Source organism: Argiope bruennichi, chromosome 1 (genome assembly GCF_947563725.1).
Source record: "Argiope bruennichi chromosome 1, qqArgBrue1.1, whole genome shotgun sequence".
NCBI lineage: Eukaryota > Metazoa > Arthropoda > Arachnida > Araneae > Araneidae > Argiope > Argiope bruennichi.
Window position 1 is genome coordinate 69,474,663 of NC_079151.1, and position 19,526 is coordinate 69,494,188.

The 19,526-nt window shown below is 29.6% G+C and overlaps 1 protein-coding gene across 1 annotated transcript in view; it reads left to right on the plus strand.

Annotated features, from left to right (window-relative positions):
• The window catches only part of LOC129969964 (transcription initiation factor TFIID subunit 8-like), a 137,238-nt gene that overhangs the window by 96,923 nt on the left and 20,789 nt on the right, over positions 1-19,526 (plus strand). Inside the window, exons 3-4 of the mRNA XM_056084425.1 lie at positions 16,782-16,880; positions 17,815-17,877. Coding sequence (XP_055940400.1) covers positions 16,782-16,880; positions 17,815-17,877 — 162 coding nt within the window. The remainder of the gene's footprint in view (positions 1-16,781; positions 16,881-17,814; positions 17,878-19,526) is intronic.

Here is a 19,526-nt window from a genome sequence, read left to right on the forward strand (position 1 = left end):
GGTGGGTGCTAGATTGGCCTACTTGGAAAGCTCGCGACCGATTTGTGAACTCTTGTCCTCTCCCCGTAGCATCTTCAGTTCCTCTTGGGAGGTCACCCGTACACTCTACCTACTTACTTTTTATAGGTTAATTTTCATTGCATCTACCCCTCCCCCAATCTTATACCGAAGAGGTGATAATTTGGGGCACTGGCTACATGTATGAAGCTTCTTCAGGGGTTGACCCCATTTTGAGTGCCTAAAGAAAGGAAAAGTAAATTTCGTTTGCGCGATATTTTCTTCAAATTATCCTTGTTTTCCATTATATTGGTTGCTTCATAAAATTACTTCTTTGTAACCTTCGCATAAAATATTATCATCTTTGTTTTAAACTGAAAGATCTCTGTTATCTAAATTAATAGTTCCAGATCCGATTTGGATAATTGACCAATAAAAAAAAAAGATAATTCTTAGATAACTAAAACATATTATTTATGTCATATCGGTTTAAGATTATGGAAATAATGTTGTTTAGATTTGTATGCTTAAAAATTATCAAATATCACTTCTTGAATATATTAGTCAACCCTTTCTTCTTCAGAAAAATTGTTTATTTTTTTCTGTTTCTGTCTTTCAAAGCAATCGGAATAACTTGAGTTCAGATAATTGGCACTGATTTTGTTTTCTTGATCTAGTCCTCTGGAAATTTAAACAATGACAATATATTTTCTTTTATTTTGAAGTACCATATATGATCATCAATGTATTTTTATGTTTAATAAAACGGTAAAGTTTTAAAATTTATTGACTTCTATCTTTTGAAACACTAAATTTGTATGTTTTATATAATTATTTTGCATAACTCATACTTTATCTTGATTTTTATTTCCTCTTTCGTCAATTTAAAATTCCCTTCTATTCATTTAATATAAATAATAAATAATTTGTAATTACGGAAGCATACATAATATACATGGAAAACATGAAAATTTTTTGAGGCAGTTCATTCAAGCACTTAGATTTCTACTCAGTAATTATTATGACACTGACTGTATGGCTTGACGAATCTTTATATATTATTTAAAATACGCACAAACATATCAGCACTCATATTTTTACTTTCTCATGTTACTAAATGTACCAAGAATAATCATTGAACTCGAGATTTTGATCAATTTCTTCATTTTTGACTTCTGCATTAAAAAAAAAATGTATTCTTTTTTTTTTTTAAAATATATTTGGCTGTTTTTCCATGAACACATTCCTCTCAAAACCTCTTTGGACTAGACAGATGAAATTAGTTATATGATCTTCACACCAAATTTGTAGATTCTCTCAAAGTTTTAACGAAATCCACTAAAGGATAGTCTGTCTGCCTGCCTGCCTGCCTGCCTTTCTGAATATAATTTAACAAGATAGCTACAAAACGATGAGAGCTAAACAGATGAAATCTGGTACGCAGATTTATCATCTAAAGTGTAGATATTTATCATGTTTAGAACCAAAGCCGTCATGGGGTGATCATCTGTTGGCCTTTCATAAGCAAGTAAACGTGGTAGTGCAAAAACGCAATGATTTAAATATTTGAAATTAAATGTGTACTCTTGTGATTGCAATTGTAGCTCTGTGCCATATTTCGGTTTTAATCGGTTAGAAAAAAGACGTCTCAAATACTCATTCAGTTTTGGGGTATTTGTGTATTAACCGCATCCCAGCGATTAATCGCCAAAGATCGTATAGTAATAGTCGTATTCATAACTATTGTTCACTAAGAACATGCAATTAATGGAACATAAGTTCATTTTTTTCAAGTACAAAAGTTTTTTTTTTTTTTTTTTTAATGAAACTTAGTGAAAAATTAGCGCTAATGCTTGTGGAAATTCAATATTCAAAAGTGAGTGCTAATTTTATCGCCAATGGAATGAAGTTTTAAATCTCAAATTTATAATCCAAAATATTTTAACCATGAATTTTATAGATTAAAAATTATGTCTTGTGTAAATTTGTACTTTTCTTCTGCAAAGTATGAAAACGAATCAGTTTTTGGTTATTTGTTCTGTAAGTTCGTTATTTACAGCATTAATTCCGTTTATGCATTTTTTTTTTTTTTTTTTTTTTTTTTATGAATGTATTTCTAAACCTTTTCAATAGCGCTTGCTAATGGTTTCTATAACATTCATTTAACAATTCCAGTTTCAGTTTGTAACAAATGTAGAAAAATATTTTAAGTTTGAGATACCTGACAATATCCGGAATACAAATTGGAAATAAAAAGGATGCAAAAGAGTCTTTACTTTTTAATTCTTTCTTTAAAAAAAACATATTTAATTAATATTATTAAATTTAATGAATTCATTTTGGAATTACTAAGTTTCTCTTTTGAAAATATTTTGTTTTATTTAAATATATTTTTTTCATAATATCTTTATTTCATTCTATTACAATTTTTTTTAAATAATGAATTTAAACGAATAACATTTTATTATGACATTGCTCTTGAATATATGAACAGTTCTTTGCATTGATAGGTAATGTTTCCGGAAAAGAGTTGCTTTGTACTACTTCCACAAAAACTCTCATAAATCGGGATCACAGTTCTGGTATCTCTCCCAAGATCTCTGATAACAGTGCTGTCTGATCTCAAAATCCAATTTTTCGCCGGCGTTATGACCTATAGCAGAAAACTGTGTTGCAAACGAATCTCTTTCGTTCCACCCTTTCAGGAAGAACAAAGGTAAAAAAATCGGGTCTCCTCTTACCCTGGTCCTCGATTTTCAGTCCTAAATTCCCAGTCTCTTCCTTCATGGCGCTCCTGAAACCCATTTTCTGACCTAGCTTGGGACCGCAGTGAAACTAAAACAAAGGATTTGCTCTCGTTTAGCCAAGATTACCGGAAATCTCGAAGAGGTCACTCGAGCATCGAGGCTTCTCTCTGAGGTCAGCCATCGTGTATTCCTCGGTTTCGAAGTTTGCCTGGTTCCGCCCTGATCCAAAAGTCGGATTTAGGCTTTATTCACTTCCGTATTTAACAAAGACTTGAAACTGTTTGTCCCTTGATGTCTAAATTGATCTCTCTGATTGCCTTTCTCTTCCGCATTTTCGGTAGGTACGGAAGCTGTTTGGAGATACTCCGACCATTTTTCTGGTTTGATTATCCGATTGATCGGAATATTACGATCAAAAACTACCCTTTTTACTAAATAAGCGTTTAAATATGATGTATGGATATCAATAAAAAAAAAAATTGGCTGTTTGATGGTCAGATTCTGTTAAGCTTATATCTAATTGCATGATTTTTTTAATGATGTATTTTTATCAGTTGATGTTTAAATTTTAAAATTTGATCTAAAATGTGCAAAATAAATATGAGAACTATCTTTACTTGGTGATCGTTTTTTACCGTATATTCAGACATAGGAAACTCGCGGGAGTGGTCGCCACGAAACTTTCTTGCATACTCTAATAAATTTGTCATGGTAAAGAACACCTTACATGGCATTGGCTTAAGGTAATTACGAAATACTAACTTTTGACGTGTATTTAGCATTTTTACTGTATCTGTCGTGGTATCCTTGGCGAGTTATTTGGCGATTAATTCCTGATATTCGTTGATAATATCTAAAAATCGAATTTGTGTGTTAGACACGTTTTTCTCAACCGATTGAAATAAACATTTGACACAAAACTACATTTGTGGACACAACATCCCATGCCAAATTTAATATATTTAAGTGATAGCGTTTTGGATTTATCGCGTTTATATGTTCATGAAAATGCAGATCGACAGACGGTCAACAACTTGTTGGATTTGGCTGAACATTTGGCAGGTGTCTATTCTTTAGATATTACATCTATGTACCGAATTTTATCTATCTGGCTCTCTTCATTTTGTGATTATTTTGTTAGCTTATGTTTGAACTGACGGACTTCATAACTCAGAGGATTAACTCAGAGGACGGATTTTACTCAAATTTTGATACCAATGTGTAAATTTGATGTAAAGACCGTAAATTAACCGTCCAAGCTTAAAGCGTTTTTATACTATCTTTGTCACAGACAGACGGACATTTTCTAAGAATGTTTTTTCCAAACTCAGAGAGCTCTAAAATGTGGAGATTAATCAAAAGCTAGCTTTTGAATTTTTTGACGATTACTATTCTTTCTATATATTACATATACGAGAAAGTAATAAGACATATTATTACATTCATGCTTATAGAAAGTTATATGATTTTCTTGTCCCGATTATAACTGATGAACTGGACACTGCTTTCATTGGATTTTAATCGTATCTCGGAAAGAAGAAATAAAATAATAATCTCTGTTGACAGTGATGCAGAGCTTTGATATCATTATAACTTGCAGATTAGTCGTAATATAACAAACTAAAATTTAATAAACCAATAAATAAAACTCTGAGTTATGAGTGAGTCATAATAGTGTTTAATTTTTATGGTACATTCTGTTTTAATATTCTGGAGCCAGTAATGAAAGCCCAGTTTCCCAGGGAGGGAGAGGTGCCCAAATTTGGCATCAGATTTTGTCTTCTGTATTCCCTTAATACACATTAAATCTTTGTTAAGAATTGCATTTTCTCGTTCGATTTGAAGTGAAAACTTGGAGAGCAGAATATGGAGTTATTTTTTCGCACTCATAATAATGCCATAGTTCAAATTTACAAAATCTATCCCTAAAGCCATGTTGTTCTACACCCAAATTCAGTCTAAAAAAACATCCAATCAATTTCTTTGTTATCCTCTTTAAAGAAATGTATACTTTTAATTCATTGGCTGCCGCAAGACTCGCCTGTGATTCACATCTGTTATCTAATTAATTCATACTTCCTAATTAAATTACCCCTTCTCTAGTACAGTTGAGAGAAAGCGAAGAAAAAAATCATCTAATTAAATAGATTATCCGAAACTCAAGTGTAAACCATGGCAGCGAAATGGTTAACAGTAATCAATTATGATGAGTAAGAGGGATATTATTGAAAATTTTCTCGAAGATTTTAGTCAATCTTGAAAAGATTATAAGTATTCATCGATGGATAACGTACGCGAGATGTATGTTGATGAGAATCGATGTATGCATTGTGACGTAGCATATTTATTTTTCAGTATTACTGCTTCAACCACTTATGTTTAATTTGAGATCCTTATGAAAAACAAAACAAAAAAAAATACGTATTGATTCTTGTTGTAATGTGAGAACAGTTATTCATGATATATTGAATGACTGTCATTAAGAATAATTCTTTCATTCCCAATAACACATTTAACTGCCAAACAAAGAAGTTTTTTTCCCTCTACTGAGTAGTATGACGCACGAAGCATGCATCTGACGTTCACTTGATTGATAAACAAAGTCGGCACGTCAGGGTCGAGCAAATTTATAAAAGAGTCACTTCGGAAAATGATTTTTGCCCTTGGCACATTATGGGAGAGCGCCGACAAACGAAGGTCAATCGGCTCGCGATGTAGGTCGCCAGCTGATAGCGAAGGTCACCCCAGGTTGGTTCAAGGTAGATTCAAGTTCAATTGTCGAACACCAAGAGCTCTCCTTTCATTCCTTTTTGTTGTCGAGTCCTCCTTCGATCCGAAGATGCTTAGCCTTTTCCCACTCACCTTGACTTGCTGCGTGAACCCTTTTCTTTCTTGATACCCTTGAATATTGGATGAAATGTCTCGTTCTTGGAGATGAAATGTCGACTCTTTCATTCTGTTATGGGGAGGGTTGTTAGGCGACGCGTTTCATCTTTTATCTGGCAGGAATAAGGTGCGTGGATTATTTAGAGGTAGAATGTGGATTTGTCCTCCCCCCCCCCCCCCGCCATTAAACGCATAAATTTAATTTTTTAGAAATATTTTGGAAGTTTAAGTTTTATTGACTTTATGCCAAAGTTGTTTTAAATAATATAACTTTAAATTTTCTCACTTTTTTTATGGATTTTTCCCCGTAACTGTGCTAATTTTTTTGTTTGTTTGTTTGACGTACTAATAATTCGTAATTAATTTAAACTTACTCAGAGTATCCTCAGCTATTAGTAAGTTTTTAAAATCAATAGTTTATTCGAATTTGTAAAAAGTGAGCTTGTCACATTTTTTTAACCCTTCTAAGGGTCATGGGAAATATACTTCTCACCAAATTCATCAATCCTTGTATGATGTTATATAGGTTGGCATAAGTTATGACAAAGTTTTCAATAAGAGGGAAGCTCAGGTTCTTCATTTCTGATCTCATACAAAATGGTATATCTTGATTTGTTACTTTATTATTAATTTACCAAATTAATTAATTAAATAAATTTATTTTATAAGCTGAATGAATAACGTTTCTTAATCCAATTTCAAACCTAAAAGTATTTTAATATACTATAAATAGAAAAAAATTGCCTTTTAAAGGGTTAAAGAATACATCTTTTAATATATCTGAATATATCTTGATACTGTTGTGAACGCGGAATTTCGAACTGCAGTTTCCAAAATTACTAATTAATCTCTTTTGTTGCTGTTTTCAGTTTTATATCCTCAGAACAAAATTATTGTTTTATGATTTCAAATTAATTACATTGTACATTTATTTGTAGTGATTCCTTTTTATTTATTTATCCGACGTTTACATTTATTTCTTGATAATTCGATCATTGTGGTTGCGATAATATTCCAACTTTGAATGTATATATTTGTCGATTCGAGATCATTCTGTTGAAGAACTGCCAATGCAATTAATTTCCAGTAACAGTAGTGTAGCTTCAAAATTAGATATAATTAAAGAATTATTCAAAAATGGTGAAAAAAGTCATTGTACATGTGAAATGGTAATTAAATTTTCACGATTTTATATATGAATTTGATATTGAGAACTGTATTTTTTAGCTCAATTTAAATTTCCCAAACCATTATTTTTGTAATTGTATCCCTATTATTTTGTAATGATTTTATTATGCTTATGATAGCAAAAGAAAATTAATTTCCAATACCAAAAATATATGAATTATCTCTGAATTGAAGTTTAAACTGAGCAATACTCATGTTGTCGGTATATTGTTAAAGGTGATTAATTTAAAAGAAGTTGCCGGGGGGGGCGAGCTAGTGTGTTCTTTTTATTTTATATACTATGTTAGAACAACAGACAGAAGAAATCTTGTATAACAATACGTCATCAGTATACAGTAATTTTATACTACAGTATAATTAATAAGTGTAGATATTACATGATTGTTGTGCACAATTTTTCTGTTACAAAGATGTTATTTTAAAATAAAAAGAACTCATCAACTTTCGTTTTTCTTTAATATATTTTTGGGGGGCTTTTCTTTTAGCCTAGTCACTCGTTGTAATATATCGATGATACGTTTATTTTTTGAGAAATTTCATGCTTTGTAGTTAGATTTCTAAAATAAGCGATGAAAATTTAGATATATCAATCTATACTAATAATAAAAGCTCGTTTTTTTTTTTTTATAACACATTCAAGTGGCATCTCATAATAAATCATTTATTAGCTAAAAAAAAAAAAAGACTACTGAAAAATCGTTTCATTTCATTATAAAAATACTCAATTATCACGTAATCAATTCTTTGCATATCAGTCTACTATTATTAACTAATATTACCATATAATTATTTATTTTTCTATGTATATGCATAAACACAAAAATATTTTATGAAAAAAAAAAACGCAATTTACTACAAAAAATATCCGAGAAAAGACTTTGAAGCCCGTGTGGGTATTTCCATGTAAATGTTGATTTTGAAATAAGAGATGCAACACTTGCAATCATTTCACCTTGCAGTTATCCTTGCGTATCTGCTGCAACCATGGTGACCAAGGTCTCTAGACTAGTGCCTCATCAACCTTCTCCAGTTTTACATCATCTGTCGTCATGTGCAAACAAATACCATTTTTGCGGCCTTTTGCTGCTCTTTTCCTTGCCTGGAAGGTCAAGTAGACGTAGCCAATGTCATAAGGACTTTCAGAACAAATGCCATGAAAACAGAATTTCATTTTCTGAGGTTTATACTCTTGCCTTAGTGACGTTTTTGTACTCCAGTTGCAGGATCGAGATATGATAATTAAAATCGATTGATTAGATTTCCATAGTTCTCTGTTGTTTCACGTTTTCATACAGAGGATAAACGATTTTGGTAGTAATATATATATATATTTACAAATGTTTCATCTTTCGTTAAGTGGAAGTTATATTTAATTAACTTTAGTTCTTTTCATTTATTAACTACAAGAATAAAAATAATTTTTTTTTAAAAAAATAAGTTATAGAATAAATTTGCATCGTTTTTTGTTGTTGTTGTTATTGTTGTCTAAAAAAACTTGGATGCTTTATTTTCGCATTATAAAAGTGTAATTGTCGCATTAATGATTAATATGAAAATTAATTTTGTTATGACAGAATGTTAATGAAATTAGAAGTCATTATCGCGAAGACTATACTTTTGTTACTAATTCCAAATTTATAAATGAACTGAATGAAATCTTCTCTTCAAGTTGATGCCAAACTATTTTTTTTATAGCGTATCTTTCCCACGGTGGCTCCCTACGAGAATAGCTCAGTCCAATATAACCGCAGGTGGGGAAAGAGGGAAAATGGAGATAACGCGAGCGGCACGCAGTGTATGTTATTTGGAAATTAAAACATACGGTTGGTCTAAACACACGCGATAAACTGCGCGCGTGGCATGTGTTGTTTGTTATTTGAAAATCAAAATACACGGTTGGTATAAACAGACGTCATTTAGATAACGTTTTTTCTTGTCCCTATTTCGAATTCGCTGGAGATGCAGATTTTTACACCTGCGGTTTGAAAATCAAGGCTGTTGTAAAATTTTTTGGTTTCATCAGTGATTTTTTTTTCACCCTTTGAATTGTGGTAATCGTGTTTAAAAAATTTTTAACCCGGCACAAATTATGAATACTTTGGTGCATAAATTGGAGACAAACCCTTCTTCCTTTTTTCCTTTGATATGAACTGAGTATACGAACAAGGACTATGGACGCGGATCTAATTTTTTAATTTAATTATTCTAGCCGCTGATAGAGAATAAATGAGAAATTTTAAAATCTGTCATAACATGTAATTTTTTTTTTTTTTTTTTTTTTGCGGGGGGGACTTTAGGTATTTTATGTTTCATTTCATACATTCATTCATTCATTCTATAAATGCTCATTTTTTCCCCCTCTTGGTGTTCTTTTTTGGCGCAATAAATACATTTCAATTTGATTTATTTCATATAGCTGATGTATCTATGTTAATATCTATTACTTTTGAATTACTATATACAGAAGAAATTAAAAAATCTAAATTCTATAATACTTAATAATTTTACTAAAGACCTTAAAATTTCAACCTGTCTAGTTCATTATATTACACAACTTTATAGCTGAATTCCACTTTATTTCGATGAAAAATTAATATGTGTTTAATAGAAATTTTGAAAAACCAGTTCCCATCTCTATAAGTTGAAAATTCTAGCGCATGCCTCTCGCGCAATCTCCATTCTCCCTCTTTCCCCACCTGCGGTTATAATGGACTGAGCTATTCTCATAGAGAGCCACTGTGGGAAAGATACGCTAATGATGCAATTTGCACTTCTTAGTTACATTTGCAGGGAATATGCGAATATTATTTATTATATTATATTAGCATCTTGCTCGAGATTGTTATTTGAATGTCAAAATTGGCATTTTGATTAACGTAACTTTCGTTTTAGAGCTGAACTAAATCAATTAATTTTTTTAAAAATTTGAATCGTCTTTATGAGAGGTTATTACGCTATTCTTAATTATTATTATTATTATTAAGGCAAAACAGAAATCAACTTGAAAAATCGCCTTTCTCACGTTTATTCAAAACATTTCCTGTTTATCATATAACGATTAAGTGCGATTAATATTTGAATTTACGATTTTAAAATGCTTGTTCAGTTATATTATTATTCTTTCAAAAAATTATTATTCAATTTTTTAAGAAAATTTTTTTTTCTGAAATAGAATATTTAAAGTATTAAGCAGATAAAGTATGACTTTATGTATATTTCATTTATTCTATGAAATGCGATCAAATATTTGCTGATAAAACTTTTGAAAATTTAACCGTTATTAACTTTTAAAAGTAGTGTACTTTAAGTGAACGGAACTTCATAGCTCCAAAAAACTACTGTTTTTGTTTGTTTGTTTAAATTTTGTTTAGAACTATCCTTTATTATTATTATTATTACTTATCTTTAGTAGTTGACGTACCCGTCTTTGCTCTGGATTAAAATTCTTTCAGGGGTAATATTTTTAACCTAAAAACAATACATTTATGTAAAATATTATAATATTCAAAATCCTTTTTTTATTATCTGAAAGCATTCAAATTAAATTATAATATTAACCAAATCAGGCAATTTTTAAAAACACGGATATGTTTTCCTTAATTATTAATATTTCTTATATTAATTGTGCAACAATTTTCTTCTCAAATGTTGAAATATCTTCGTTTAAGCGATTGATTTAAGCTTACTTTTAAATAGTTAAGTGAAACCAATAAAAGCATTGCCAAAACACGTTTTAAAATAGGAAATTAGTTTTTAAAAAATAGTTCCCGCTGGTGTGATGTGGAGAGGGGGGTGCCAGCTCAGGTGTCATCCTCGCCATCTGACCGCGGTTCAAAATTACGAGGTCCATCCCAAAATAGCCCTAGTGTTGCTTTAAACGGGACGTTAATATAACTAAACTAAACTAAAACTAAACTTTAAAAAATAGTGGTTACGTATAAAACAGACAAAATTTTAATTCATTCTTATTATTTGAATATTTATTTAATTTTAGTATTTTAAATGTTTACAGTATTCTTTTTCTTATGTAATGATGTGCAATTTTCGGATGAATTCAGCCAATTTGTTTAGGAGGAGAGGTGAAACATTTATTTATATTAAGCTAAACAATATTCCTTCCACTCATATCTGCAGTTATTATCGTTTTGTCAATATGTTCTGTTTTGAAAACGGTTTCTCCAACTATGTTATATGTGCAATTAATATTATTTTTGACACTATAGTTTTTATTTAAAAAAAAGCAATTATGAATGTTCTAAATAAAGTAAAATTACGTCCTTTTTAATATTATGCTTTAATTTTTATTATTCAGCTTTTAGGTAATTCACGCAACCGAAATGATTTCAATTCTTGAATGACTTCGAAAAAAGATAGCTTTTTCGATTTAAAATAATAGAAGAATATATTAACTATAAAGTGATGAAATTCTTATTCTTTTAAGCACATCATATCTTTTCAGATTTTAATTTTCATCCATGCTATTTATAAAAAGTGTCAAAAAATATGTTTACAGCTTAATCTTGACTTACCTTTGGTACTAATGAAAATTAAGCCCAATCCATAGAAATTGATTGCTCTGACCTATGCTCAATCGTCGCATCGATACTCATCGGTAATAAATCGTAGCATTTGATAGTATACGTTACTGCGCTCCATTTACGATAATGTATTTATATTTTATTGTAATGTTATAGTATCTCTTACGAATATAATTGAATAATAATTTCCATTTAAATTAGTTTATTTCTCTATTATAAACACTATGTTTTGAGTGCATTGATTTTTAATAAAAAAATGCTTTCATGAGGGTACATAGGCATTTGACTCTTATTTGTTTGTTACAAAATTTTTAAAAGTTTGAGAAGGCCTGGTTTTAGAGAATTACGTAGCAAGCAGCAATTTATTACGAAATTCGCAAATAGTGATTTTAATTGGACCTCTCACTACATTAATTTTTTTAAATTTAAATATGAAATTATTTTGTGGAGCATGCTGTGGCATGTAGAAAAATATAACTATTGGGGGGGGGACAAAAACTGTGCTGAATGTTCCATTTATTCTCAGTATACCACTAGGCATAAAAATTACTATGTATTGCTAATTCTGTTATTTTTAGAAGTTTTCCATTTATTATTTTTTGATGATTTTGCAACCAAAAAATTCCTAACTAAAATTTCGTCTCATTTTAAAAAATAATGAAAATAATCAACCCCAAAAAATTTATATTATCATCAATATAAATTTGCCTTGTTCAGGCATCAATAAAATGATATTTCCGCTTATTAAATAAATTATGAGAAATATAATAAATACTTCCTATCATAATAGCTTTCAGGATATTTGTCGGTTGTAACGGGGATCAAAAAGCGTCAAGAAAAAATTTCGCCAATTTGGCGATTTCTATCGTCAAACTATAGAGCACGTTATTCGCACGTTCAAAATTTTTCATAGTAAATAATAATGCACTTGGGTATATTTTTATAATTCAGCGAAATTTTTTCTTGGCGTTTTTTGGTCGTCGTTAAAACCGAATGGTAACCTTTTCAGAACAAGAATAAAGATGGCATACAAACATGAGCATATTTAAAATTTATTTTATAATTTTTATTGCTGTGTCACCAAAAACGCTGAAATCTCCTTAATTTCCTCCATATTTTGTTATACGCGCAATCCGAATTTTTTTCCTCCTCCGATACGATTTCTCTTACCTCGCCTCTTTCGTCCGTCACCCGTTTCTCTCTTTCTGTTAGCGAGGGAAGCGCAACTTTTTAACTCCTTACCTCCTTAATTTGTACCCATCAAGGGCAGATTCGTGGATCTTGAGGCCATGTTAGCATCCGAAGGACGTGATGAGCTGTACCAAGGCCAACGCCAGTTGGGAGAAGGTCAATTTCTTACTCCTTTGGCCTCCTTGGGGCCTCACCTACGATGATTCGGGCCCTGCCGACCTCCACGGAATCTGACGGCATTGGGTGTTAGAAAAGAGGCCCTGCCCCCTATCTTTGGCCTTAATACTTTCACTTTTCTATTTGCTCTCGTTTTCAGAGCCCTTCTTCTCCCTCCTACAGTGGGCCAACTATGTCAAAGCTATGAGAATGTTCCATTCTTCCCAAGGGTCTCGGGAACATTCACACTTGCTTCTCTACCTTTTCGAGTGAGTGGTCTAGTCCGTTGACTTGATTTGTATTTGTGTAATAAAGTTAATGATGCAATTGCAGTTGCTTTGCTTTTGTGCACATAAAATGAATTGATTGCTAGAAGATTATATATAAGGATAATAAATAATGAATCGTAGAGTTCATTCAGTTTTAAGTAGAAATAATTTTTAATCAACTGTATTTCAGTCGCATATATTTATATATATAAAAAACAATACTTAACATTAAAAAAAAAACGATTCAAAGAAATTAAATTTGCTCCATAGATAGATAATTTTCGCATACATAAAGAATGTGATGTATTTTATTATTTGAAAGTGGAAATTATTCCAATTCCTATATTTACAAAAACAATTCGCATTTCTTTGATTTAGAAGCCAATTAAATTTTTTCATTACCATTTGCTTTAGGTCGCATTAATTTTCCCCCATCAAGCATAAAATTTTCTCAACGTTTATGGGAAATGGTTCTATTAACTATTATAATACAAAAAAATTTGTATAATGATATAGCTTTCTGGTTTTATTTCATTAACTTACAATTTTTTATGATAATTTGTCGATCGATCTTTTCATTTCCTATTTCTACTTGAAATTGAGAACTTCAGCAAATGTCTTTATACGTGTTCACATCATTCACTTCCTTAGTGTTGTGGAATGTTCTCATATTGGCCTGAAGTGTCAACTGAGAGATTTGGATCGTCATCATTTGATCGCAATTCAAAATCATGAAATCCTTCTTGAAATAGATGCCGTACGGCTACAACGATGACATTAATCAAATTAAATTCACATATTATGTATGGATGGTAAATACAAATTCTCATGCCAATTATACTTTATGTAGTAGAAGTGATTATCGTTTTTAGGTATGTTTCTGCTAACTTCTAAACAATATCTTTATAGGATTTTTATTCGGTAAATAAATATTATATTTGCTCACCTTGAAAATTTTACATTAATGTCAGATATTGTTATCAACTTAATTTTTAACTATGTTTAGTTCGACAAAATTTTAAATTTTACTATTTGAATATATCACAATACAAAATTTAAACGATTATAAAAAGATGAATTTTTATTTAGTCATTGATTAAGGAGGGATGATGAAAATCAAATCTTGTTCACGTTGTCCCGCTGTGTTCTTATTCCTATTAGCTCTTTCAACTAAAAGGCTGGGGATGAGATACTTCCAATTATTGGTTGATTCTCACTTCCACAGTGTAGGATCGAGTTGCCTCCTCTCCGATGACGGGACGCACTTCCCACGGAAGGGATTGGAGATAATCATTATAACTCAGTCTTAGTTACCTTCTCAGTGCTGCCTGGATGATTGTTACTCAGTTTTCTTAGGCGTGAGGGAGATAGCTCTTTTGCTGTTATTTCTTTTAACGTGTTCGTCTGAATATCGGTTTCATTATCATGATTCTTTCAAAAAAAAGGGGGGGGGGGTAAGAATCAGAAAGTTTTGCGATACCGTAATTGCACTTTCTTATTCTTCATTTAAATTGCACTTAAACAGATTTTTATTCCTCTTAATTTTCAGCAAAGAAAGCAAAACGCTCGACTGAATATTTAACGAAACAATGATAACGACTTGAATTCTGGTGCAACGATAAAATCTTTTATTCAGAATTATACAATTTTTTTTTTATTATTATTATTTTTTTTTAAGAAATGTTAAAATTCACGAAATTTTTTTTCACAGTTACATTAGAATTATTTAAATGACATTTTTAAAATTTTGTAATGGTATAAAAATCAATTTTATGAGGCAACATTTTCTGGAATTGCTGGAAAACGCTACAATTTCTCTTAATTTTTTAATTACTTAAAAGCAAATCTCTTCGATGAACACATTCCCAATTTTAATAATATATCAGTGCAAAATTTAATAGCTCTAAGTCAAACAGCCTGCCCTAGAGAGCTCCAGCACATAGATGCATAGACGCACGTTCTTTAATATGAGTAGAGATAGAAAGATAGAATTCTGAATTTCATCTAAAACAGATGTAATTGTAATACTGATTGCTTCGTTCAAAATCATATAAGACTTAAATGTATGATATTTACGAATCAAGATTCAACGTACATTCGCGGAAGAAATCCAACACACTTGTAACTATTATGCAATTTTTTTCTAAATGATATTACTTCCTCGTATTCGAAATATAATGAAATTATTGTAATCATAGGGGGGGAGGGGAAACTCGAACTCGAGATTTCAACGAATTTCTACTTTTAGACCTCTCTGAGTTCGAAAAACACATTTCTATAGAATGTATGTCTGTCTGTGACAAAGAGAGTTCCAAAATGCTTTGAGTCTGACGGTGGAAATTTGGATATAATCTTTAAACCAAATTTGTAGATTTTTATCTAAATTTGGGCAAGTTCAATTCAGAGGAAGTATGTTTGTCTGGCTGTTCAAATATAAGTTAACACGGTGACTACAAAACATAGAGAGCTAGATAGATAAATTTTGGCACGCGGATTTAACATCAGTATTGTAGAACCAAAGCCATCAAAGGGTTGTGTTAGTCTGTACTTTACAAGGTTGTGTTAGTCTGTACTTTACAAGGTTGTGTTAGTCTGTACTTTACAAGGTTGTGTTAGTCTGTACTACAAACTTGTGTTAGTCTGTACTACAAACTTGTGTTAGTCTGTACTTTCAGAATAATTTAAACGCGATAATTCAAAAAATTAGACTAAATACATGAAATTTGGTATGTGATCTTGCGACTGCAATTTAGTTTTGTGTCAAATTTTGTTTTAATCAGTCGAGTAAAAACCCGACCATAAAACAAATTCACGTTTAGTAGAAAGTATAATTTTGTAGAGACCACTCCCACAATGTTATATTTTTTTGGTGTTTATAATTTTGAGAAATATTTTCAATGTGTCCAGATTTTGTGATCTGCGTTCACATTCAAACTATTTAAGTTTAATCAACGTTTAACAAAATATTCGAAATCCAATATTGGATAAATTGTAAACGGAATTTTAGTTATTTATTTATTTTTATTAAAAAAATAAAAATCAAGTTGTTCAGGAATTATTTCAAATTATTTTCCAGCATATAAATTTGAATAATTCAGGGGGGAAAGCACTCTAGTATAAATCAAATTATACTCACGATAGTTTCATATTTATTAATTCATTACAAAAGAGTTTGAGAGTTTTTATAATCGAACCTTGTTTCACAATTTGTCATGTTTCTAAAAATAAGTTCATTAAAAAAAAATTCTAGTTTTGCTTTTTAGAATCAGCACGAATTCGAAATGTTTCAAATCAAATCCTTTCATTCTTCCGTCAAAATATATTTTCAAAATTTTGATTTTGCTGTGGAATCATCATGAATTTTATAAAATTAATTCACAATTTCACTAGCGTAGTTTTTGTATTAACAATGCATTTTAACAGATTATCCTTAGATATCTTGTTCATGAGCCTCAGACTGATCCAGATACTATTTCAGACCGGTCTTGAATTTCTTCTGTCCAATCTGAACCAATAATGAGTTTAATCTTATATATAAACCAAAAAACCTTAAACGAGTGAATATAATTACTAAACTATGAAATCAGTTAGATACTAATCTGTTTATTTCATCTGTTTTATCTGAAACATATATTTCTCCAGATCTATTATCCGGATTTATATGTCCGCATTCTTATTTTATTTGGTTTAATTTTGATATTTTTTTCCTATTAACTTCTTTTTTATTAGTGTTGTGTGTATATATATATATGTTTGAAATTTTGATTATTTGTCTTCTTAAAATAAATTTTAAATTCATTATTTTTCAGTCATGTGGGAACTAGCTCGCAGCAGCCGTGCTTTCTGTGAACTTAGTGGACGTTCTGAAGCCATTGTGAGTGATGTCATCATGGCTCTTGTTGAAATGGGTAATTTAAATTTTCATTGCAATTATATATTGCTTTACTGACATTCTTTTCATCAATTTAATTTTTAATATGGTTAAAATTTAATTTTGTTGCAATTGCATTGTTTGGATCGCATTGAAAGAAATGAAAAATATTTTCAAATATAATCATAGTGGTTTATTATGTTAATTTTAAGCATGAAAAGATCAGAAGAGAAATTTATTACCCAAAATATGAAAAGGACGTTTTTGGATTTTCAGAAATTATTACCACTGTTTTAATTGGAATTCAGTATTTAATATTCTATTGTATTTTATTATTTTTGCTGTAATATATGTTTTAAATAAATAGTTTTTTGATAGAATTTCTAATTGACAAGAAAAATTATTTGACCGTCTTTCTCTGCAGTTAAAATATTGGACAACCATATTAAGATATTTTAATTTTCTTTCAGTTTTTTTTTTTTATATCAATTTTTAGTTTCCCAAGTGTGATCCATCCATAACTGAAATTTGTAAATATATTTATATGGCATATTTTGTGAGGGTGGAATTTATAATAGGGTGCTTATCATGCTTTACAGTTTTGTTTTCTGTGGGTGTTGGGTTGTATTTGAGTCCTTATTTATATTAGCAAATCGCTTACTTTAATTATTTCTGATAATTAAAATAAGTGATTATTCTTTAAAATTTTGCTTGATGATGCTTTTGATCTTTTGCAGTCCACTGTCTTGTACCTCTGGGGATATTTCACTTGACCTACTTATAAAAATTCTTTCTAAATTTCTTTTTTTTCTTAATGACTGATTTACCAATTTTCTAAAAAACAAATCAGTGGACTGCAAAGAGTTAATGTTCATGGTAATTATTGGCATTAAGTATAAAATTTATTTCTTATCTATTTTAATGTGTTTTCTTTCAAGAATTTTAATAAAATTATCACAATAATTTTTTAGGTGTTAACATTGATTCCCTTATCCCATTTGCAAAACGTCCCAACAGAATAACATTGCCTACTCGTAAGTAATTCTCTTTCTCTTTTGTATATTTGACTGTTTGTAGATTTGTTCTGTTTTACATACAACTCAAAATACAGTTAAACTTCTGTATTAAACTTGAAGGTTCCAGAAATAAATTCAATATATAAAAATACATATTACAAATTTTTCTTCAATTTTTTCCTAAAATCATGTATGCATAATTAATTTTAAAGATTTTGAATTGACTTAAAAAAGGCAGAGATATATTATTTTTTTAAAAAAAGTATTTGTTAATTATGATTTAAACAATTTCAGATTTGCGACTAATGTACTGTAAAACAATGTATATTCTTATTTAAAATAACAACTACAAGGCTTTATTTAATTTTGTGTTTATTTCTCATTCTCTTTCTATAGTTTTTATTTTACCGAATCTGCCTTTCATACATACATACATATTACCATTTAGGCCTACGTACACTGTAAAAAAAAAAAAAAAAAAAAAAAAAACATGAAGCTAAACAAAATTTAAAATAAAAATCCTGCTCCGCATTAGAAAAAGATTAATAGAAAGTATGAATATTAATGGAAATGTTCATAATTTTTTTCATAATCCATTTTCAGATCCTCTTAAATTGCAAATTCTATGAGAATTGGTTAAATCTTAAAAAAAAAAAAAAAAAAAAAAAAAAAAAAAAAAAAAAAAAAAATTCCCTTTTTGTTAAGAAAAAAAATCATAATAATTTTTTGATTCCATGCTGTATAAAAATATTTTTATGCTATAGTTTTTTTTATATATATATATATATATCAAAGTTTTATTTGTTGTAAAGCAAGTGTTTTCTGATAAAAATCAGAGATTCACGAAAAAAGTTCAATTTAAAGAGATTTGCTATTTATGAACACTATATTTAATGCATGTGTTATTTCATGTTGCTAAATTATTATGATAATTGAAAGCAAAAGTTTTATATGCTTCATTATTTTTGTTAGCTGAAAGAACTTCTTCATTAATCAAGATACTGATTTTTCATGATAATATCAAAAAGAAATCTTAATATTTTATAAAATCTCTTTGAAATTAAATTTTTATTTAGTGTTTAAAAAGGAAACTTAGAATTGTACATATTTTTGTGAATAAAATTCTATATGCATTTGATTTTTTTCTTTCAATTAATTAAGGATAGTAAAATTAAATAGTTTTCATCTACATTCAAATCCACTTAATAGAATTTTTTTAATAAAAATTAATATAGTAAAAAATTGCATTTTAAGTAAATGAAAGAAATCAAGATTAAATAATAAACAAGATAAGAAAATCAAGATTAAATATTAATCTTGTGAAGCAACTGCAGAATGATACATACTTGTTTAGAAATATTTTTTCTTCTTCTATTATTATTACTGTCTGTCCACGACAAGAATACTGCTAGACATTCGTCTATGTTTACGGCGGGCGTTATAGAAACAGGTTACTGTAGGAAGAGTTCATTTCGCAGAGGTAGAAATTCATTCAAGTTTCTTACATTGGCACGTTTAGCGCCAAAGTGGCGATATTTGGTATTATTGCATTTAATTCTTGAAAACAAATTTAAAAAAATAATTCACTCAGCTGAAAATCATTTGCATACTCGGAATATTGAAAATATCCGGCATTCCTGTCATATGTATACAAAGAACAAAACAAA